This window comes from Macaca thibetana, chromosome 2, assembly GCF_024542745.1.
Source record: "Macaca thibetana thibetana isolate TM-01 chromosome 2, ASM2454274v1, whole genome shotgun sequence".
Classification (NCBI taxonomy): domain Eukaryota; kingdom Metazoa; phylum Chordata; class Mammalia; order Primates; family Cercopithecidae; genus Macaca; species Macaca thibetana.
In genome coordinates this window covers 100,116,731-100,139,783 of record NC_065579.1, presented here as the reverse complement: position 1 = coordinate 100,139,783, position 23,053 = coordinate 100,116,731, and the positions used below count along the sequence as shown (strand labels likewise).

Here is a 23,053-nt window from a genome sequence, read left to right as displayed (position 1 = left end):
AAGTAGAACAAGGAGTTCAATCTGTAACTGACTGAACAATCAGTTGAGATAACTCACTACCTTCAGACCAGCCTTCACACCCTTAATATATCTATTTGATCTTTAATTGCACACACTTAAAATATTGAGACAAGGTAAAGAAAGTGACAAGTAATTAATGTTTCATATACACATTAAAAAGCACTTTTCCAATATGCTAAATATTTTCAAAGGTGATACATTTTGCCAAATTGTGAAAAGAAAGACACGAAAGATTCAAAGGTGAATTCTATTATTTTTTTCAGCCTAATCTCTAAGTTAAAAGCTTTTAAAATGTTGCCACTATAGAGTAAGAAAAGGAGAAGCATGGCAGTAAATAGCCTTTCCAGCAAGGCCTGTGCTTCACCCCTTTGCCCTCCCTGGCTGCTGCCCGTATCTGCTCACTTTATTCCTCCAAATAAAGTGGGCCTCAGGAAGAAGAGGGCCAAGAAAACCAGCCCATTTTCTAGGGAGCAGACGGTGGACCCAAAGCAAGTGCCACGCAACAGAACAAGCCTACAACAGGGCCAAGGCTGGCTTCTGCGAACCCAGCTGTTATAATCTCCCTGCTCAGGCCATGGAGGGACACTGTCACCATACCAAGGAATAAGTGGAATCCTTGTCTAGGTCAAAACCTCCAGCAGGACAACAGACTTTGGATGTCTTGTGGGTGGGGCCAGTTGTCCAGGGGTTCACTGGCCAGACCTACAGATCGTTTCAAAATAAGAACAAGGACCTTCACTGGCCCAGAACAGAACAAGGAGAACACAAGGAAATTAGGTCTGAGATTGCCTGGAAAGGTTCTAGACCTGGCATGGGTTATCAGGCTCAGGAGCAGGGTAGAAAATTTCCCAAAGATGGACATTTTCACGAAACCTTCTGCTTTTGTAGTCTGTAGCAGCAGCCAGTGCTTCTGTGTCCCTTTTTGGAAGAGGCAGCATGAGGACTGAAGCCACAGAAGTTCACAGTGGATGGAGAAAATCCAAGGGCTCCTCCAGAGGCAGCGACATTGACGCTCCGGCGAGTGGCAAAGCCAGGGTGCTCCACAGTGCTGGTCCTTAGTCCTCCTTTGAGAATCGCAGGCATCACAGTCAAGAGCCAATCAACAGCCTCCTTGACTAGTCAGTCGATTTTGAAATACTTGCTTTGGCAAATTCTGACTACAAGTAATCATATTGTTCAGATTCATCCCTTTTTGAGTTTTCTTTTCTCTTTCACTCTCTCTGGTCCCATCAGTGGGGAAACTGCTTCTATATTTCTCATTTCTTCCAAAAGGACCATGCACCTCAGAGAAGACCCCTCAGAGGGAGAGCGCTCCTGAGGTTGTCTCCAGCAACATAGACGACAGCTTCAAGCTTCCCTCTCTCCTTGTAAATGAAACCCACTGGGCCTGGCTGATGCAACCCAAGTTCTTCAGGGTTTTCATAAGATCCCGACGGAATCTCTCACCCACAAAAACATAGAGAACAGGGTTCAGGCAACTGTGGAAGAAGGCGATGGTCTGGGTGACCTGGAAGCAGATGTCAATGTTGGTGGAAACGGCACAGCTGGAGATGAACATGGCATAGGCGTCAATGGTCTGCACCAATAAAATGCAGTTATAGGGAAACTGAGACAAGACAAAGACGGTCAGGACAGTGATGGTCACTTTTAGGGCCTTGTGCTTGGACGACTTCTTGGCTTGTATCAGGGTGTGAATGATGATGGTGTAACAGCAAGCCATGACCATGAAGGGGAGGAAGAACCCCAGAATGACCTTCAGGGTCAAGACAGCTGACTTCAGTTTGGTGCTCTCGTCGCTAGGGTAAACCATGGTGCAGACAGCAATGCCAGATTCCTCCTTGATTTGGCTGTATAAGATTTCTGGGATGCAGAGCGCAGCTGCCAATACCCAGATGGTAAAGCAAACCATTTTGCTGTACAGAAGCCTTTTCTCCCTCCAAGTGTGTGCTCTCATGGCCTGGGCAATAGCGATGTACCTGTCCACACTGATGCACATGATCAGCAACACACAGCTGTAGAAGTTCATCTTGTACATGCTGTTGACCACCTTGCACATGAAGGTCTGGAATTTCCACTGGTCAGCGGCGGCAATGGCCCAGAAGGGAAGAGTGACAAGAAAGAGGAGGTCAGCAATTGCCAAATTCAAAAGGAACATGTCGGTCATGGTCTTCACTCTTGTGCAGTACCAGTAGACCAGGATGACCAGACTGTTGCCCAAGGCGCCCACGATGAACACCAGCCAGTACAAGGGCGGGAGGAAATGGCTCGCAAACTGCCTGACATTGTTTTTCTCACAGTAGAAGTCAGTGAAGTTGAAGTTAACGTAGTCTTCCATGGAAGAGGTGGATTCAGAGCCATAGTCATCAGCCATGTTAGGAACAGGGCTCTGCAAGGGGACACAAGATGGCATTAGGTCAAGGAAAATATTTTGAAGGTCGTGTCTGATGACAGAGGCATGGACCTCTTGACGCTTCCAACCTCAAACACCTATGGTAAGGCCAAAGACATGTAAGCATTCTGAGGCCTAGGATGTAGGCATTCTGAGGACATCTGCTTGGGTTGTCACGTATTTATTTATTCAACAGATGTTTGTTAAGCACGTACTGTATGTTGGCTACTGTGCTATGCACCAAAGAAACTGTAGTAAATAAGTCGGATGTGTGTCTTCACTCTCAGGGAACTTACCTACCCATAGAGCAACCAGAGAAGTGAACGAACGTTTATAGTGTGCGTGCCGAGTGCTCTGATAGGGTAAGAGTGCCTCCACACTATTGACGGGCAGTTTTATCAAACTGTGGGTTTGACTGTGATCATCCTTCTCCTATCTATTCAGTTTTTCACTGACCCTAAAAAAGGTCAGCAAGGGCTCTTAAACTCATCTGGATCCCAGTCCCCTGAGTTTCCTGAGAGCTCCGGGAGCACCAGCATACACCCACATACACATGCACATACACGTACACACACAGACACTCTCAACCCACATACACACACAAGCACCACGACCTGCTCTATAGTTAGCAGGAGCCATGGTCCAAAAATTATTAGGAATTTCAACACATCCAGCATTCAATCAAACAAGCAGCACTTCTAAGCACAGGGCCCCTGTGTGACTGTGTGGGTTGCACAGCCATGAAGCTGGCCCCAACAAGCACACACACTCACATGTACATGCATACACATAATACATACACTTGCACATGCTCTCACGTACACAAACCTGCCAACACTCATGCTCACGCGCACATATATACACGCTCATTCATGCACACATATATATGCGCATATACGTGCATACACACACGCACTTCTTACACTTTTTGGGGGTTCCTGAATCAGAAGCCATCCTAGAACCCCTCCCACGGAAACAGGAAATGAGGGCTGGAAATGAGACCCTGAGATGTAAGCCCTTGAGTCAAACCTGGGGTGGGGAATGAAGGACGTGGACTGCCCATGGAGGAGGAGGGGAGAGTCCATGCCACGCCTGCTACATTCCTTCCAAAACCTCTGCCCACAGATCCTCAAACACTCTCACTTCCCACCAGTTTCCCTCCCAGCGCTCCCATTAGGATCCCAAATTCCACCAGGGACTACCAGCTCTCACTCCCTTTCCTTGAGGGACATTCCTTGCCAAATCTCATCTCTAGTTTTATTTCTCCTGAGGCAAATGCGGTAGTTCAATTCATCTGGATGCATTTGGACTAGAAGTCACCCAAAATCCACAGTAAGTTTTTATTTTGTTTTGAACAGTTAATATTAACAAATATATAAGTACAAAGATTATTTTATGTACTTAAATGTTTATATTTAAATAACAAAATATTCTCTACCTTCTGTTAGCTGGGCTCTCCCTATCTGTATACATTGTAATATCCATCTATTTCTAGTAGATCTGACCAGCATTTCCCAAACCATGTTTTGGGTGGAACACTAATGGTTAAAATAGTTGAGAATCTCTGCTGCATATTCCTTCTTTGAAATTCACAATACTCCTGAGCAAGTTGAAGGATCTGAAAAGTCCTACAGAACTTGTTTTACTATTTATTTATTTGTTTGTTTGTTTGCTTGTTTGTTTGTTTTGAGACGGATTTTCAGTCTTGCTGCCCAGGCTGGAGTGCAATGGCGCCATCTCGGCTCACTGCAACCTCCACCTCCCAGGTTCAAGCAATTCTCCTGACTCAGCCTCCTGAGTAGCTGGGATTACAGGCGCAAGCCACCATGCCGGGCTAATTTTTTTTTTTTTTGAGACAGAGTCTCGCTCTGTCACCCAGGCTGGAGTACAGTGGCACAGTCTCGGCTCACTGCAAGCTCTGCCTCCCAGGTTCACGCCACTCTCCTGCTTCAGCCTCCCGAGTAGCTGGGACTACAGGCGCCCACCACCATGCCCGGCTAATTTTTTGTATTTTTAGTAGAGACGAGGTTCACCATGTTGGTCAGGCTGGTCTCGAACTTCTGATCTTGTGATCTGCCCACCTCCGCCTCCCAAAGTGCTGGGATTACAGGCGTGAGTCTCCGTGACTGGCCCAGAACTTGTTTTATTTTAATTGCACATTAGCACAGTAAAGACTCTGAGAAATCCTTCAGAATCAGTTGAATTTTATTTAGCAATGTTTTCAAACCTTATTGGAATATAGAACCTGTTTTGTGTGTGTTTGTGGAGGGCTTCTTAGATATCAGGGCTCACTGAGCTGACTGATAAAGGACAGTAGATGTTAGTCCTATTTGGGCCTTGGCTGGCAGGAAATAGCAGGAGGACCCAAGGTAACTTGGATGACAACTGGGAAAATCTGACATCTAGTCCTGACTCCATCTCCAATATGTGACCCTATTGCAAAAAGCGGGACCCAGGAGCAGGATACTGGAGGTGGCTCTTCGGGCCAGGGCGGCTGGAAATGGCCTACTACTGCAAAGAACTAAAGAAAACTCATCTCCCTATTTTATATGGGATTAGTCCCTAGGCCTAGTTCATCCATTTCAGTTTACACTTTGGCGCTTATCTGGAAACCCAGCCTCTTGAGAGGACAGACTTCCTAGGTGACACACATTTTAGAGACATGCCAGGAGAATCATCCAAACGCTGGACACGGGAACCAGTTGATCATGGCCCCACTAAGACAGTCGTCCTGTAGGAGGTGAGGTTTGAGTGGACTTTGAGCGAAAGAAGTACTTGAGAATAGAAGGAAGACTGTGAAGAGCACGGAGACCCCAAAGTGGACATCACAGCAGGTTTAAGAGGTTGGGAGGATGACCTTTTGGAGGAACCTCAGTAAAACCCAGTAAAACCATGCAGATGAGCAAGTACCAACTTGTGAATCCACAGATGAATAGGTGCTAAACTTGCTCTTGAAGTTTTTGTTTGTTGTTTGTGGGTTGGTGTTTTTTGGTTTTTGTTGTTTGGGTTTTTTTTTTGTTTTTTGGTTTTTTTTTTGGTCAAATAGTTTTAATAGACTCTCACATGGGCCTGAGCCCAAGGCTGTGAAACAATCACAAGCAGCCTCACAGATGAGGGCCCAGGGGTCTTGCTGCATGGAGTTGCTTCTCCGATCCAGCAAGCCTGCTCTCCTCCTGCTGCAGCTCCAGGTAGCGAGGAGCAGCACAGACAAGGGAGAAAGAGGAAGGCAAGGGAGGAAAGAGGGCATGCTTGGCAAAAGGGCAAGCACAAGAGACAGCTTTGGTTCATGGGGAGAAAATGAGACAGGGAGTGGGGAGGAGGGGCAGGTAGGAAGGCCAGCGTCACTTAGCTGTTTTAGTCCTGGGCTAAGGTGCTGGAAGGAGATGGATTCCTGGGCCAGCGAGGGAAAGTGATCTGGAGCGGGGCCTGGAGGAGACTGTAGAAGGAGCAGAAGGGGAGAAATGTGCAGAAGTCCCAGGACCTGGGTGACCCAGCTTTCTCCACGGCCCGGCGAGTAGGCACAGCCAACACTCCCAAGACTGAATCCCAGACAAGGACATTGTGTCCTGCTGGAAGCCCAGGGGCATAGTTTTTCTGCTGGGTGAGGATTAAGGACCTCATGCTTTTGTATGAAGTTAGTTAGTTAGGTTAGGGACTCCCCAGGCATATTTTTTAAGTGATTGAATTTTACACCCCAAATCTAGATTTATATAAAATTTGTCAGGACCGCAAGAGGAATCCTGGAATAATACCCCCTGTGTCACGACTCTTAGACATCAAATCCTCTGGCAATCCCCCAGTAAACGTAAACAAACCTCAGTGCACAACCAGGGCAAGGGGCCCATCCTGCCTGTCTGTGTCCCGGGCAAGCCTCTGAGCGCACAGGCTGTTGCTCACACACAGGCATGTCCTCTTCCCTCAGGAGTCCTGGGCTCAGAAGCAGCAGCCCAGGCATCCTGGTTGTGAACACCCAGAGCAGGAAGAAGGTCCCAGAGCTTTCCAGGGCATCCTTCTCTGACTCATGTGTTCTTTGGAAACCCTTGGCCAGACCCAGGCTCAAGATTCCCCTCTCTGGGGAATGGACAGAGAAAGGGCAGGGACTGTGCTTGCCAAGGCTTCCATTGTGCCTTAGCACCAAGAATGAGCACAAGGGAATGGGAGAGATGGAATAAGAGAGGGCACAAGAAGGAGGAAGGTAGGAAAACAATGAATTTGTTATCAGGAGGGATGCTGGCAGACACCTTGGCCCCACACTTGAGAAAGTATTAAATCCCAACAATCAGACCTGGATTTCAGTGCTTTGACATTCACCCTGAGGGAGCAACCCAGCAAAGCTATGATTGCTGACAGCACCCCTCAAGGGCTCTTCCTCCAAATCTCTATGAGACCTTGAACCCTCAAACCACCTTCCCCAGTCTCGGTCTCCTCATCTGTAAATGGGACTCTGCCTTTACCGTGACGCTGAAGGAATGTGGGGCACCTGCATGGGTGACTGGCCCAGCACATCCTCAGAAAGGTGGCCACAGGGTGCCACGGCTACTTTCCATGGAATGTGGGAGTCAGGGCCACAGGGGTCCTATTTTCTTCCCATTTAGATGGCACCAGACTCCTCTGATTAGAGAAGGTCATTATTGAGGTGCAGTTTCCTTCTTATCTGGGGCTGCTTTGCAGAGTTTGGCTATTATCCAAGATCCCAAATGATAAAACCAAATGACTGGCAATCTCAGAAGCGGCCCTGGCTCTGCTGCCTTCATCTACTTCTGTTTCCACAGCCTCAGGTATTGAAAGGTGAATTTAATGCAGGAGAAACTGAAGAATCTACTTTTGGTCAGAAGAATAGTTACTTCACCAGGACCAAATTAATTACTTTTTTGTTGTTATGGATATAGGTGCAATTAGGTAACTACACATATGTAATACTAATGAATCATTAGCATATCATAAATAATTTAGTTGATGAACTGTTTCAACCACCACTCTTTTTAGATCATGGAAACCTACAATGTACTGTGAGGCAGTTTGTTAGCCCACCTGCTAGGAAGTCTGGATTTCAATTATCTACCCGTAAAACCCAGGCTTTCCCTTTGAGAAAAGCAAAATTAAAGCCCTTAGGTAATTTTGTAAGACATTTATGAATCTAACAAAAGCATGGGAAATTAATTTGATTCTATACTTAATTACATTGGCTATAAAAGAAAAAAAGATTCTCTGGATTATGATTTGATTCACCGATTTTTTTTTTTTTTTTTTAAGACAGAGTCTCACTTTGTTGCCCAGGCTGGAGTGCAGTGGCGTGATCTTGGCTCATTGCAACCTCCACCTCCCAGGCTCAAGCGACTATCGTGCCTCAGCCTCCCAAGTAGCTGGGATTACATGCGCATGCCACCACACCCAGCTATTTTTGTATTTTTAGTAGAGATGGGGTTTCGCCATATTGGGCAGGCTGGTCTTGAAATCTTGGCCTCGGCCAGGTGATCCGCCCGCCTCTGCCTCCCAAAGTGCTAGGATTATAGGCATGAGCTACCGTGCCCAGCCTAACTCACTAATTTTTGTTCAGCTCTTGACCTTTCAGGGGAATGTATACCGTTATGTGTTTTCATAAGGTCTACATAATGTTATGCAAGAAACACAACTAATGTGCCCACCATGGGTTTTTTAAAAGCAAATTACATGAATTATCCCTTTACCTCATTTGTCTGAGTTTTAGAACAGGCACATGGAACTAAGCACACCCTAGTTAAAGGTCATTAAAAACCCTTAGCTATTTATAACACCACATTTTCCTCTGTCTCCACAACATACCCCAAAGCGTAGCTGCCTCTTTGCATTTGCAAAACTTTCTGTGCTGGACAACAAGCCACCCAGTAATGGGCATTGCCGGGCAGAGATCTTACCCTGGGAAACCACACAGATAAATCCTTCCCCCACAGTGGATCCTTCCCACACCCCCTAAAAAGGGAAGATGAGCGTGTATTTTGAGGAGCCGGAGGAGCATGGCTGTACTCACTGTGAAATCTGTGGGTGTCATGGTGCGTCAGTCAGATGCAAGTCTGCTCCTGGAAAAGGGACAAACATCAAAAAGGGGACTGGCTTGTAAATGTATAGTAACAACCAAATGCCAAAAAGATGGAGATTAAATTTTAAATCTGTTTGTTCTTCTGAAAACAATATGCCAAGCAGGAGTTAGAGTCTATATAGTGTTCTAGGTTTCAGAATCATCGCAGTGGTCAACATAGAAATGCAAGAACCTTTCCTCTGAAGTTATCATTCACTTCTTTGACTCTGAGGGTCACCTGATTCTAGCATTTGTTTTCTTTCTACTTAGACAATAATTAGTGCATCTCACATCCATACATGAGGAATGGCAGGGGGGCTGTTAAATTTTTCCCAGCCAGTCCTTTCTACATTAGCTCCCTTTCCCTTGATTGAGCTTCTCTGTCCCGTGCTGTTTTGCTGACTGGTTCCCCTTCCTCTGCTCTATCAGCTAAGGGACTCACCGAAGCTAACAGGACAGTGGTCGCTTTGAGAATGCCCTGGGCTCTGGACTCCCCAGGAAAAGGGCCTTTGAGTAACCAGGTGGCAAGAAGAACATGAGGGCTGGATGGCGTCCGCTTGGGTTGGGGCCCCCTCCCTAAGAGACCCAGTGCCCCCAGAACCCACCTTTCTCCTCTTTACCCTGACTTCAGCAGGAAAAGGAAGTCCTAGGTTTGTGTACTAAAGAAAATGAGTTCTAGTTCCCTAGTGCACAGAGCCTCGGAACTGACTGAAATAAATCTCGAGTTGTCATTTTCATGTGTTTTGAATTTCTTTAAAGCCCACCCCTGTATAACTGAAGAAACAACAGCTTGACTGCCTTCAAGGACGGAGTCTGTGCCTGAGCTGGGGCATTTCCTTTTATACTCTTAGCAAGTACATTTCAAAGAAACCTGTCCAGCGTCACACCCCAAGGTTCTCAAAAAAAATAATCTCTTTCATAAATCCAATCCTAACCTGTTGGCTTCCTTTCCATAACAACATCATGACCCCACCCTGCTTTTCTGAAAGTACAGTGGTTCCCAATGCATAATGTGTGGTAAAACCACTTTGGAAAACTGGCAGTTTCTTAACACGTTATTCACGTACTCACCATGTGATCCAGTCATCCTACTCCTAAGTATTCACCCAAGAAAGTTGTAAGCTTATGTCCCCATAAAGACTAGTATGTGAATGTTCATTACAGCTTTACTCTGTGGTAGCCAAAAACTGCTAACAGCCTAAAAGCCCATCAAGTAGTAAATGGATAAGTTAACTTTGAAATATCCATCCAATGGAATAGGGAATGAATGACCGATTCACACAGCAACATGGACAAGTCTCCAAACAATTATGCCAAGAAGCCAGACCAGAGGGAGTTCATACTGTATGATTTCACTTGTATAAAACTCTAGATAATGCAAACTAATCTATTGTGATGGAAAGCAGAATCACTAATTTCCTGGCAATAAAGAGAGAGAAGGGGAGGTGGCTGGGCATGGTAGCTCACACCTATAATCCCAGCACTTTGGGAGGCCAAGGTGGGTAGATCACCTGAAGTCGGGAGTTCGAGACCAGTCTGGCCAACATGATGAAACCCCGTTTCTACAAAAATACAAAAAATTAGCCAGGTGTGGTGGTGTGCGCCTGTAGTCTCAGCTACTCAAGAGGCTGAGGCAGGAGGATCACTTGAACCTGGGAGGCAGAGGTTGCAGTGTGCCAAGATTGTACCACTGCACTCCAGTCTAGGCGACACAGCAAAGACTCCGTCTCAAAAAAAAAAAAAAAAAAAAAAAAAAGAGAGAGACAGAGAGAAGTGGAGCGTGGGAGGGCAGGAGGGCAGGTGGATACAAAGAAAACCTCAGTGGGGGATAAATATGTTCACTGTCTAGGTTGTGTGAGAGTTTCCCAGGGGTGTATGTATGTCAGAACGCATATTCTGCATTGTAATATTTGCAGTTTATTGTAACTGGACCTCAATAAAGCTGTTCAAGTGAGGCAGGGAAAGCAAAGTACGACGAAAACATTCTGGTTTTCTTCACTTGTCAGTGTCGTCTCTGGCTGCCAGCAGGCCCTAAGGAGGAAGGCAGCCAGAACTTCCTCCTGGTAACCTCCCTGCCGGAAGCTTTTCAAAAGTGCACTGGAGTGCCTTGTGCTGTTATAGCCACTATGGACCCACGTGGGTTTTTTGTTTTTTGGGTTTTTTTGGTTTGTTTTTGTGGGTTTTTTCCTTTTATTTTAGCTTCAGGGGTATATGTGCAGGTTTGTTATACAGGTAAATTGCACTTCATGGGGGCTTGGTGTTTAGGTTATTTTGCCACCCAGGTTAATAAGCATAGTACCTGATTGGTAGATAGTTTTCTGATCCTCACCCTCCTACTTCCCTCTATCGTCAAGGAGGTCCAGGTGTCTGTTGTTCCCTTTTTTGTGTCTATATGTACTTAACGTTTAACTCCCACTTATAAATGAGAACATGTGACATTTGGTTTTCTGTTCCTGTGTTAGTTCACTTAGGATAATGGCCTCCAGTTCTATCCATGTTAAAAGACGTGATCTTGTTCTTTTTTATGGCTGTGTAGCATTCCATGGTGTATATGTACCCTATTTTCCTTCTCCAGTCTATCATTGATGAACATTTAGGTTGATTCCATGTTTTTGCTATTGTGAATAGTGTTGTAATGAACATACATGTTCATGTGTCTTTATACCCATGTGTTTTTAAGATTAAATTAGATAGATGATAGATGATAGATAGATGACAGACAGATAGATAGATAGATAGATAGATAGATAGATAGATAGATTTGTGTGTATATGTATGTGTGTTTCACATACATATTTCTTGGCTCTGTCTGCTGAGAGGACCTAAAAGCAATGATACACAACATAGTGAGTGCCTAGTGCCCTGATCTTGGAGTCTAAACACGTTTCTCCACTAAAGCAGCCAGGACTCCTTGGAGACATGTAACTACATGTTGATGGTGTTGGATTTGAAAACCAGCTGGTTGGTCTTCAAACTCAATGCCACCAACGTGGAAGCAAACCAGTGTCACATTTGTCCTAAACAGTTGAGAAGGGAAGACACAGCATCTTTATTCCTGGAAAAAATGTCGACCTAAATCAAAGAATGAGGAAGCATCAGAAAAACCCAAAATGAAGGACTTTCTGCAAAGTAACCGGCCAAATATCAAGGTCAAGTGACACAAAGAAAAACTGAGAAACCATCTTAGGTTGAAGGAGACTAAAGAGACAGGACAAGTAGATGCAATGCAAGAACCTGGATTTGGTCCTAGAGTGGGGAAAAATTAATTCTGAAGGACATTACTGGGAAATTAAAGGTCTTACAATAGGCACTGTGAATTTGATGATAGTGCTGGATCCGTGTTAAACTTCCTGATTTTGCTGACTGCGTTGTGGTTTTACAGGAGAATGCCCCTGTTCTTAGGAACTGTCCCCTGAAGTATTTAGGGGCAAAAGAGCACAGTGTCTTTGGCATATTCTCAAAGGATTCAAAACATATGCAAAAAATGCAAAAAATTAATGAAAACACATGTATATAGACAGAAGGAGAATAATAAAGCCAGTGGGACAAAATGAAAACAATGGTTTGGGTGAAGGGTTTATAAGCATTCTTTACACAATTCTTCACTTTTCAGTAAGCTTGAAATTAGATACAAGTAAGACTCACAATACATTTTTAAAAGAAGAGGAAAAAATATTTTGGCAATTGACCCTAAGACACAAGAAAGCCTGAAACAGGACTGTGTCTGAAATAAAAATGAGTGGCCCCAGACTCCGGCCGTGACCTTACCCAGCCACCTGGGCATGCACCGAATTTCACTGCAGCCCTCTGGGGGCCAGGAAAACGCTGGCATTTATCTGAAAAAAGACCATGCTTTTCTTTTATGACTTTTTTGGTTACAAAAGTAACACATACGTTTGTAGGAAGTTTGGCAAATACACAAAAACCGAGAGGAGAAAATTAAAATCACCCATAATCTTTCTACCCCAAAATAACGACTTTTAACTTTCTGTTGTTTTCCCTCCCAGCCGTGTTTCTATGAATTCGTACACTTTGAACTTTTATTTTCTTTTTCCCACCTAACAGATTACAAGCATTTCCTTCATCATTAAACATTCTTCAGACAGGTGAAGGCATCAGCTACATGGCATTCCGACAGGGGCTGTGCTCCAATTCATTTAAACATTTCCCTCTGTAGGGCAATTCACCTGCTTCTAACTTCTTTTTGTAGTTATTTTGAAATATTTCCCAGGTGAATGAAAGATGCATTTTCTTCAGAAAGGTTGTATTCTGCCCCTTTCCTCCTAAGCCAAAGAACTAAGAACTTTCCCAGGCAGTATTTTTGAACTGTTCTGACATCTTCAGCTCTGTGGAGTGATTGCTTCCTGCGTGGCATGACTCCAGGTGCCATCAAGAAGCCCAGTGAGCCTCTGTTTCGAAATAAGGAACTCGCCCAGCAAGCAGAAAAGCAGCCACTTTGGAGTTAAGAATTACTCTTCTTTTTTTTTCCCCCCCCAGATGAAAAATGCCCAGTTGAGTTGGGAAGACCTCAACTCAGCAAATTTAATTTTATTACAGCTTGGGGAACAGGGAGGTTGATTTTTGAGATATCAGTTAGAAAACACTTTATATATATTTCTAATACCCAGGGCTTATGTCACCTCCTTTTTGCTTGCATGAAAGGATTGAATATGAATCATGTAATATCTGAGAAAAATTCCCAAAGAAAGAAGCCACAAAGAGAAGAACGAATGGCTTTGGTTACAGTGAGTAATAGCAAGGTTCAGACTGGAAATAGCAATAGCTGGTAACGATGTTGGTAAGAGTTTGGAGAAAAGGCCTCCACACTGCTGTGAGGAGTATACATTTACGTGGTCTTTTTGGAGGGTTAAGCCATATCTGTCACAATTTACAAAGCACAACATCTCTGATTCTGCAGCACGTCTGCTTGGAATTTGCCCTACTGTATTCTCACAAAAGAACACAAGCGTCCAGGTGTGGGGATACGTGTTGGAGCAGAACAAAAATTGGAAAACAACTTAAACATTCAGCAATTGGTAATATTATGACACATCAATCCAATAAACCACGTGTAGCCAATAAACAAGGATGGTCCTCATGCTGATAGAAAAGAGGTCCCCAAGACTATAAGATGAAAATGCAACATGTAGGAAGGCTTATGTTGTGTGATCTTTTTTAAAAAAAATAAATAGAGAAAGACACACACCGCACCGCTCACTAGCATCGAAACGTTTTCTGGAAGGAGACTGAACCACGATGACCAATGGAAAATGAATTCATGTTTTCATTTAGATTTTGCAAACTATTTAAATACCTTACTAAGTGTGTGAAATTTTAAGAGCTGTCATAAAAATAACTTGTCAGATTTTTTAAAAAAGAAGAAGCCCAGTGCTCTAACATTCAGCACACCTGTTTACAAAACTCATCTAGAGGAGGAACTTGCAGCCTGCTCCAGTTACCGCAGAAAGAGCAAGTCTAGTAATTACATTCACCATGGCTACTTTATGCAACTAAATTGTGCACTAGCTTTCTATAAAGGTTTGTCTTTATTTTTTAAAAAAATGGTAATATATAAATACAAGCCAGGCAAGATGGCTCATGCCTGTAATTCCAACACTTTGGGAGGCTGAGGCGGGAGCATCACTTGAGGCCAGGAATTTGAGATCAGCCTGGGCAACATAGCAAGACCCGTCTCTACAAAATTTTTAAAATATGCCAGGCATCGTTGCCTACCCTGTAGTCCCAGCTACTCAGCTGGCTGAGGCAGGACAATTGCTTGAACCCAGGAGTTCAAGGCTGAAGTGAACTAACACTGCACCACTGCACTGCAGCCTGAGTGACAGAGCAAGACCCTGTCTCTAAAATAAATAAACAAATAAATAGTATATATAATGTAATATAGTATATCATAGAATGTAATATATTACATTTTATACAATATGCATCTGCTTCTGGCTCATAGAAAATTTGGAGAGAGCCGAAGAGTAAAAACAGGACCTACCCCTCCCTGGACTCCACATCTAGAACTTCCAGACAGCCTTGCCATCTATTTCTCTTTCATTTTTGTCAGAATACGTCTCAAATATTTTATTCTCCCACCTACTAAGTCTCAGTGCTTGCTTTCGTTTTCTTCTTGCCGCTGAGAAGGAGGGAAAAATATAGGGGGGAAAATCCCACATTTGACCAAACATACTGAGAGCGAGGACCATCTCAGTGGTCTGTCAGGAGTGCGTGGGCAGTTGACTCAGCACTGCAGCAAATCGCTCCGTTGCTGCTCAGTGAGGCCTTGTTGCAGGTGCCATGGGCCACCCATCGAACCCACTTATTCAATGTGCCTTGAGTACCTGATACATTTATTTGGCTTAAACAATGTATAAGACATGATCCATGTCCTCAAGAAGCTTGCATTCAAGTACAGTGGGTAAGTCATGGCTGCAAATAACAACGAATGGAAAATGCTATGAGTTGTGCTAGGAATTGGAAGGAAGAAGTCATGTCTCTAGCTCTGGGGAAAATCCAGGAGGGCTTCATTGAGGAGGTGACATTTTTGCGGGTCCTTGAAGGCTGAAGAGCATGGAGACATACAATGAGGAGAGGGAACATTGCTCCAGGGTGGGAAAACATATGGACAAAGGCATGAAAGCCAGAAAGCATGGGGTATGTGCAGGGACCTGGGAGATAAAGGAAGGGAGAGAGCTGCTAATTCTCCAAAAGAGAAAAGTACCTGTTAGAAAAGTTAGCTTGGAACCTATTATTATCCAATCATTATTTTTGTATTCTCTAACATTCTTTTTTTTAACTTTTTTTTTTATTATTATACTTTAAGTTCTAGGGTACATGTGCACAACGTGCAGGTTTGTTACATATGTATACATGTGCCATGTTGGTGTGCTGCACCCATTAACTCGTCATTTATATTAGGTATATCTCCTAATGTTATCCCTACCCCCTACCATCTCCCCAAAATAGGACCCAGTGTGTGATGTTCCCCTTCCTGTGTCCAAGTGATCTCATTGTTCAATTCCCACCTGTGAGTGAGAACATGCAGTATTTGGTTTTTTGTTCTTGCGATAGTTTGCTGAGAATGATGGTTTCCAGCTGCATCCATGTCCCTACAAAGGACATGAACTCATCCTTTTTTATGGCTGCATAGTATTCCATGGTGTATATGTGCCACATTTTCTTAATCCAGTCTGTCACTGATGGACATTTGAGTTGATTCCAAGTCTTTGCTATTGTGAATAGTGCCACAATAAACATACGTGTGCATGTGTCTTCATAGCAGCATGACTTATAATCCTTTGGGTGTATCCCTAGTAATGGGATGGCTGGGTCAAATGGTATTTCTAGTTCTAGATCCTTGAGGAATCGCCACACTGTTTTCCACAATGGTTGAACTAGATTACAGTCCCTCCAACAGTGTAAAAGTATTCCTATTTCTCCACATCCTCTCCGGCACCTGTTGTTTCCTGATTTTTTAATGATTGCCATTCTAACTGGTGTGAGATGGTATCTCATTGTGGTTTTGATTTGCATTTCTCTGATGGCAAGTGATGATGAGCATTTTTTCATGTGTCTGTTGGCAGTATGAATGTCTTCTTTTGAGAAGTGTCTGTTCACATCCTTTGCCCACTTTTTGATGGGGTTGTTTGTTTTTTTCTTGTAAATTTGATTGAGTTCTTTATAGGTTCTGGATATTAGTCCTTTGTCAGATGAGTAGATTGCAAAAATTTTCTCCCATTCTGTAGGCCTATTCACTCTGATAGTAGTTTCTTTTGCTGTGCAGAAGCTCTTTAGTTTAATTAGATCCCATTTGTCAATTTTGGCTTTTGTTGCCATTGCTTTTGGTGTTTTAGACATAAAGTCCTTGCCCATGCCTATGTCCTGAATGGTATTACCTAGGTTTTCTACTAGGGTTTTTATGGTTTTAGGTCTAACATTTAAGTCTCTAATCCATCTTCAATTAATTTTCATATAAGGAGTAAGGAAAGGATCCAGTTTCAGCTTTCTACTTATGGCTAGCCAATCTTCCCAGCACCATTTATTAAATAGGAAATCCTTTCCCCATTTCTTGTTTTTCTCAGGTTTGTCAAAGATCAGATGGCTGTAAATGTGTGGTATTATTTCTAAGGGCTCTGCTCTGTTCCATTGGTCTATATCTCTGTTTTGGTACCAGTACTGTGCTGTTTGGGTTACTGTAGCCTTGTAGTATAGTTTGAAGTCAGGTAGTGTGATGCCTCCAGCTTTGTTCTTTTGGCTTAGGATTGTCTTGGCATTGCAGGCTCTTTTTTGGTTCTATATGAACTTTAAAGCAGTTTTTTCCAATTCTGTGAAGAAAGTCATTGGTAGCTTAATGGGGATGGCATTGAATCTATAAATTACCTTGGGCAGTATGGCCATTTTCACGATATTGATTCTTCCTATCCATGAGTATGGAATGTTCTTCCATTTGTTTGTGTCCTCTTTTATTTCACTGAGCAGTGGTTTGTAGTTCTCCTTGAAGAGGTCCTTTACATCCCTTGTAAGTTGGATTCCTAGGTATTTTATTCTCTTTGAAGCAATTGTGAATGGGAGTTCATTCATGATTTGGCTCTCTGTTTGTCTGTTACTGGTGTATAAGAATGCTTGTGATTTTTGCACATTGATTTTGTATCCTGAGACTTTGCTGAAGTTGCTTATCAGCTTAAGGATATTTTGGGCTGAGACAATGGGATTTTCTAAATATACAATCATGTCATCTGCAAACAGGGACTATTTGACTTCTTTTTTTCCTAAATGAATACCCTTTATTTCTTTCTCTTGCCTGATTGCCCTAGCCAGAACTTCGACCACTATGTTGAATAGGAATGGTGAGAGAGGGCATTCCTGTCTTATGCCAGTTTTCAAAGGGAATGCTTCGAGTTTTTGCCCATTCAGCATGATATTGGCTGTGGGTTTGTCATAAATAGCTCTTATTATTTTGAGATACGTTCCATCAATACCGAATTTATTGAGAGTTTTTAGCATGAAGGGCTGTTGAATTTTGTCAAAGGCCTTTTCTGCATCTATTGAGATAATCATGTGGTTTTTGTCTTTGCTTCTGTTTATATGCTGGATTATGTTTGTTGATCTGCGTATGTTAAACCAGCCTCGCATCCCAGGGATGAAGCCCACTTGATCATGGTAGATAAGCTTTTTGATGTGCTGCTGGATTCGGTTTGCCAGTATTTTGTTGAGGATTTTTGCAGTGATGTTCATCAAGGATATTGATCTAAAATTCTCTTTTTTTTGTTGTATCTCTGTCAGGCTTTGGTATCAGGATGATATTGACCTCGTAACATGAGTTAGGGAGGATTCCCTCTTTTTCTATTGATTGGAATAGTTTCAGAAGGAATGGTACCAACTCCTCCTTGTACCTCCGGTAGAATTCGGCTGTGAATCTGTCTGGTCCTGGGCTTTTTTTTGGTTGGTAGGCTATTAATTATGCCTCAATTTCAGAGCCTGCTATTGGTCTATTCAGGGATTCAACTTCATCCCGATTTAGTCTTGGGAGAGTGTAAGTGTCCAGGAAATTATCCATTTCTTCTAGGTTTTCTAGTTTATTTGCATAGAGGTGTTTATAGTATTCTCTGATGGTAGTTTGTATTTCTGTGGGGTCGGTGGTGATATCCCCTTTATCGTTTTTTATTGCGTCTATTTGATTCTTCTCTCTTTTCTTCTTTATTAGTCTTTCTCTAACATTCTTAAGTAGCCAACGTGAAAATCAGCATGGGGTTGTTGTGCACAGAATGTCTCCCCACACTTTACAGCCTCTGATGCTCACAGCACTAACATCAAATCGGATACTAACATGAGTCAGGAATGCAGGTCCTTACTTTGATCTTTGTACAATTTCCTACACGGAGCTTGAATCATCTCTTGCATTTTTTCATAGCTCTGCTTTTTGTTCCCTACACGGGGCGGGGTCTCTGAGCCATCTATCAGATCAATCCACTCACCAAGCCTGGATCAGATGCCTGCCAACCGCCCAGCAGGGGCTGCACAGGGCCCAGGTCTCCCAGTGCCAGCCTGTGAGGTGTACACCAGGGGGCTTCAGAACAGACAAGCAGGTATTGGAAGAAAAGGACTCTGAAATTCCAGATGCTGAAATAGCAAAGTAGCTTTGGCTCATTCAGGAAAGGGAGTAAGGAGATGGGATCCCACAGACTGGCTGCTGCACAGTTCAGCATACAGTGACCACTCTCTGGATGGACTTGCCAGCCATCTATGGAGTAACAGCTAATTCAGAATCTAAAGAGGTTGGGTGTGTTTGAAAAGGCAAACCAGCATCCACTGATGAGTCATTTACAATAACTTTTTACTTTACTCTGATCATAAAGGAGTATTTTTACAATGCACAAAAAATCCCCAAAATGCCAACATACATAATATAGAAAATAAAAACTCCTCAAGCACCCTTTCCTAGTTTAGCCATTGTTAAGTATCTGAGATACTTCCTTTCTGACTTTTTCTCTGTAACACAGCCTCACACGCACACACACACACGGACACACAAGCACTTAATAGAAAGGAAATCAGACTACACATATAATCTTCTGTCTTTGCTTCTTAATTGCCCATCTTTCATGGATCACCTTCCATACCAATTCAACATAGAGCCATATCATAAGATTGGATAGCTGCTGTGTATTCCATTGTCTAGATACATCACAATTCATTTAACCATTCACCTCCTGGTGCATAGTTCCCTTGTTTCCAATTTTTCACTGCTACAAAGAATCCTTTCCATAGGGCAATGTCTCAGACTCAAGGACCTCATGGGTGCGTCCTTTACCCAGCCCCTGGCCACCATCTTGTCCCGCAGCACCTGCTTCTCCTTTCTTTAAGGTATAAATCACAGACTGCCTTAAGCCTAAGCTTCATGTATGTGAGTGGGAAGGGAGTTTCATTACTCGCCCTACAAGAAACCTGGGTTGGGCATCACCAGTTCCCATTTGCCTTGCTGGAAGTTTCTAGCAAAGTGCCTAGTGCCCATGACCTCTGAACAAATTAATGCAAGCCCAGGTTTTAGAAGCCATCATAGCATCACACAACTGAGGACCAAGATGACACTGGGTTGGGGGCAGCAAGAAGAAGAGCAATACTCACTGTGGAGGGTGGTGCAACTCTCCCGGGGACAGCAGGCCCCACCAGCTCTCTGTGTCTGGGGAAAGAGCTGTGTTGCTCTCTGCCTGGGATGAGGGGCAGGCTTTGTGGGTTCTGAGCAGGCAGCTACCCGGTAACAACACCCAGAAAGGAAGCCAGGTCACCCTTGCCTGTGTTGTCACTGGTGGGGTAGCCCGAGAGGGTGGGGAGTCACCTGTGTAGCTTTCAGCAATCAGCAGAGTCAATCATTTGCAATCAGAAACAAACAGCTGAAAACTGCGGGGATAAGGGGAAACTGTCTCTTCTGAAGATGCACATACAGACTGATGATCTAAGAGCAAATTCTCTCCCTAGAAAGCACAGTTACTTACAGGGAATGGGGAAATCGGAGGGTCCCATCGAGAGAAGTCAGCCTTGTCAGGCTTGCCAGAGGTGCACATTGATGAGATTTCTTTGGGTGGTGTCACCCGAGCAGGCCTGTATCAGATTACCACCCTGTGGCAGATGTAGCACTATCCATCACAACATACCTTTTCTGGCCTTGACAGATGTACCAGAACCCCAGAGGGCTGTGCTATCCAACACAGTAGCTACTAGGCAGATATGCCTATTTAAATTTAAATTAATTAAATTGTTAACTAGGGCCAGTTCAGTGATTCACCTCTGTAGTCCCAGCACTCTGAGAGGCCGAGGGGAGCAGATCACTAAGCAGAGCCTAGGAGTTCAAAAACAGCCCGGGCAACATGGCAAAACCTCATCTCTACAAAAAACACAAACCATTAGGCAGGCATGGTGGCCTGTGTTTGTAGTCCCAGATACTCAGGGAAGCTGAGGTGGAAGGATCAGGAGGCAGAGGTTGTAGTGAGCCAAGATTGCACCACTACACTCCAGCCTGGGTGACAAAGTGAGACCTTGTATCAAAAAAGAAAAATGTTTTAAGTGTTAACTAGTTTCTCAGTCATGCCAGGTATATTTCAAGTGCTCAATAGCCACATGTAGCTAGCGGCTATCCCATGGACGATGCAGATACAGAACCTGTCCATCGTCGCCGACAGTGCTATTGAATGGCACTACTTTAGAAAGTCTGCCTGTGAGATGTGGCTAGGAACACATGGAGTGCTGGAAAGCCACAGACACCTTCAAATTGGGGCAAATCTAGTAAGGTTTTACACATCAGATACATTTACACAGATAATACAATAAATTGTATTAATTACAGGTATTTTGGTGAAACTTTGAAAAAAGCTAAATATACAAAATATTGCATTTTGAATGAAGCTCACAGGTGAAGTCTTCCCATCCACTGCTACAGTGGAGACTTCAATCCTCATGTGGTTAATGATTTCCTGTCACTGTTATGACAAAGATCCCTGTTATATATTTGTTCTGGGGGAAAATCACGACTACACTCTTGTGGATGTTAATTTCCACCTCTCAGTGTATTTATTGTCCCGAGGACTCAATGCTGCTCTCTCATGGCGTGGTACTCCCAGGCACATGTTCCCTTCATCACCCTCAGTTCCCATAGAGCAAAGGGATGCAGGAGGTGCGCTTGGGTTTATTGTCTAAATGGGAAAAGGCCAACAAATAGGCCATATGAAAAGTAAAGGGCATGCACAGTAAGAACGAAAGAGATGTCTGATTCATCAGCCTTGAAGGAACAGCGGTGCGAGTGAGCCGTGAAATTCCCTTCCTTCGACCAGCGCTCATTGCACATAAATGGTGCCTGAAACTATACATAACTGAGAACCGGCCAGATACTCTGGCCTCTCACTCCTCCCTCTCACTTGACAAATAAAGACACAAAAGGAACTGGTGCTAGAGGGAAGAAAATGTTCCCTTACTTGACTTTCTTGACTGAATTTGTTTCTCCCCCGTGTTTGATTGCATGCTTGGAAAGCTTGCCGCAAGGTGAGACAAGCACTATTGCAAGTGTCTTGGGTGAAGAAGAGGCTGTGCTTCTCCCTTCTATTGACTCAGGCTGTTTCTTCATCAGGTAAGAGCATACAAGGTAGACACTGCTTACCCCTAGACCGTTGGAGTGAGGCTCGGAGGAGGAAGGAGGTGAGACAGGCGGTCAGGGAAGAGGAGAAGCGGGGGTAAATGCACCAGGGTGGGAAGACTCCTTCCTCCACACGGGTCCCCGTGGTCCAGGTGAGGTGGGGAAGCTTAGGTAGGCTCTTCCGTCAAGGTCTGGAAGAGCAGCTGCTCTAGAGCACTCACACGCCCTCTCCTGGGATGCAGAGAGGATCATGAGGCTGGGGAGAAGGGAAGACGCGAGGAAGTCATGGAGAGAACTTCCGTTTTCTCAAAGGGGCCTGTGCAAATGTGACTCCCTTTGCTGCAACCTAGTTTAGGTTCATTCCTTGGAGAAAAAGCCATATCCTCTTGTTTTCTTTGCTGTGTTTCTTTCTTTGCAACTAGAATTCAGAGCTGGGTGACACTATAAAAGGTTGCTGGTCCCCTTCTCTAAGGGCTGTTTCTCTCTTGCATTCTCACCCTGCCAAAGGTGAGTTCTGGAAGACAGGGCAGTATAAGTACACCCTGAGGGAAGAGATGGGGGTTCTCTAGAGGCTGAGTGCCCTCTGTGGTGCCCAAGGAGGCTGCGCTCTGTTCCTGCGAGCCCCAGTGGTCAGACCTGCTCAGATCTCAGGATTTCTTCAGGACTCAACCTACCGCAGAATGGCGTGGAGTGCAGCACATTCATTTGTCACTGAGCCACCTTTCTGGTTCCAAGGCTGCGTCTTTCCACTGGACTAGTGAGCAGATTGTCAGTGTTTTGCTCCTGGGCATGCTTCCAGCTGCTTATCTGAAACCCTGCTCTGTGATGGCCTAATCCGTGGCTACACCCCTCACTCTTCATGGTCTAGGGGCCTTGGACAAGTTGTTCCTGGCTGTGTTCATGCGGATGCATTGCAGCAAGCTGCCAAGGCAGGCCTTTTGGCTTTCAGCCTTAGCCTTTACTGGGTTTTGCTCTTTCAACTATCATGATGTGGGCATCTGCAAAGACGCTGCCACACTGTGGAAGCGCTGACCTTTTTGACTTATACTTTGAAGAATTAATGCATGCCTCTTTGTTTTCACTTTGTCATGCCATTCAACTCACAATAAGGAAGAAATAACAGATAAATCCATTGGTGGACAGCCTTCTTCTCTTAATCGCGAGACTATTTTCAGAATGTAATCTTTGAGGAAAAGGTTTGAGAGGAATTATGTCCAAGAAATTGTGAGACTGAGGTCTGTATTCTGGTGAGTTAATGGGGCTGCCTCCCAGCTTCTTACAAGACTCACATATAACTCAACATGATATATGAGCTTTTGCCTTTGAATTTATCAATCTCTTAAAGAGAATCCAGCTTTATTATTATTAATACATGATCAAATTTCTTCTGTACTTGCCTTGGGAGTAATGGACAAAGAGAAATACTGTTAAATCATGAATAAAAACTTTGCAGAAAATGAGA

At 44.0% G+C, this 23,053-nt stretch overlaps 1 protein-coding gene and 1 pseudogene across 2 annotated transcripts; one reads left to right on the top strand and one right to left on the bottom strand.

Moving 5' to 3' along the window:
• Positions 1-82: 82 nt before the first annotated feature.
• Positions 83-19,836, bottom strand: CCR9 (C-C motif chemokine receptor 9). Of its 2 annotated transcripts, none has more exons than XM_050778410.1 (3): positions 19,593-19,836; positions 8,418-8,466; positions 83-2,407 (listed from the first exon to the last, which is right to left on the bottom strand). In XM_050778410.1, exons 2-3 carry the CDS (start codon positions 8,436-8,438, stop codon positions 1,319-1,321), a joined length of 1,110 nt encoding a protein of 369 aa, XP_050634367.1. In that variant the 5' UTR covers positions 8,439-8,466; positions 19,593-19,836; the 3' UTR covers positions 83-1,318. The 2 variants fall into 2 exon arrangements, with proteins under 2 accessions (XP_050634367.1, XP_050634368.1); XM_050778411.1 differs by lacking the exon at positions 19,593-19,836 and adding an exon at positions 9,071-9,775.
• A 2,309-nt stretch (positions 19,837-22,145) lies between these two features.
• LOC126948967 (succinate dehydrogenase [ubiquinone] cytochrome b small subunit, mitochondrial-like) lies at positions 22,146-22,623 on the top strand (annotated as a pseudogene).
• Positions 22,624-23,053: the final 430 nt, after the last annotated feature.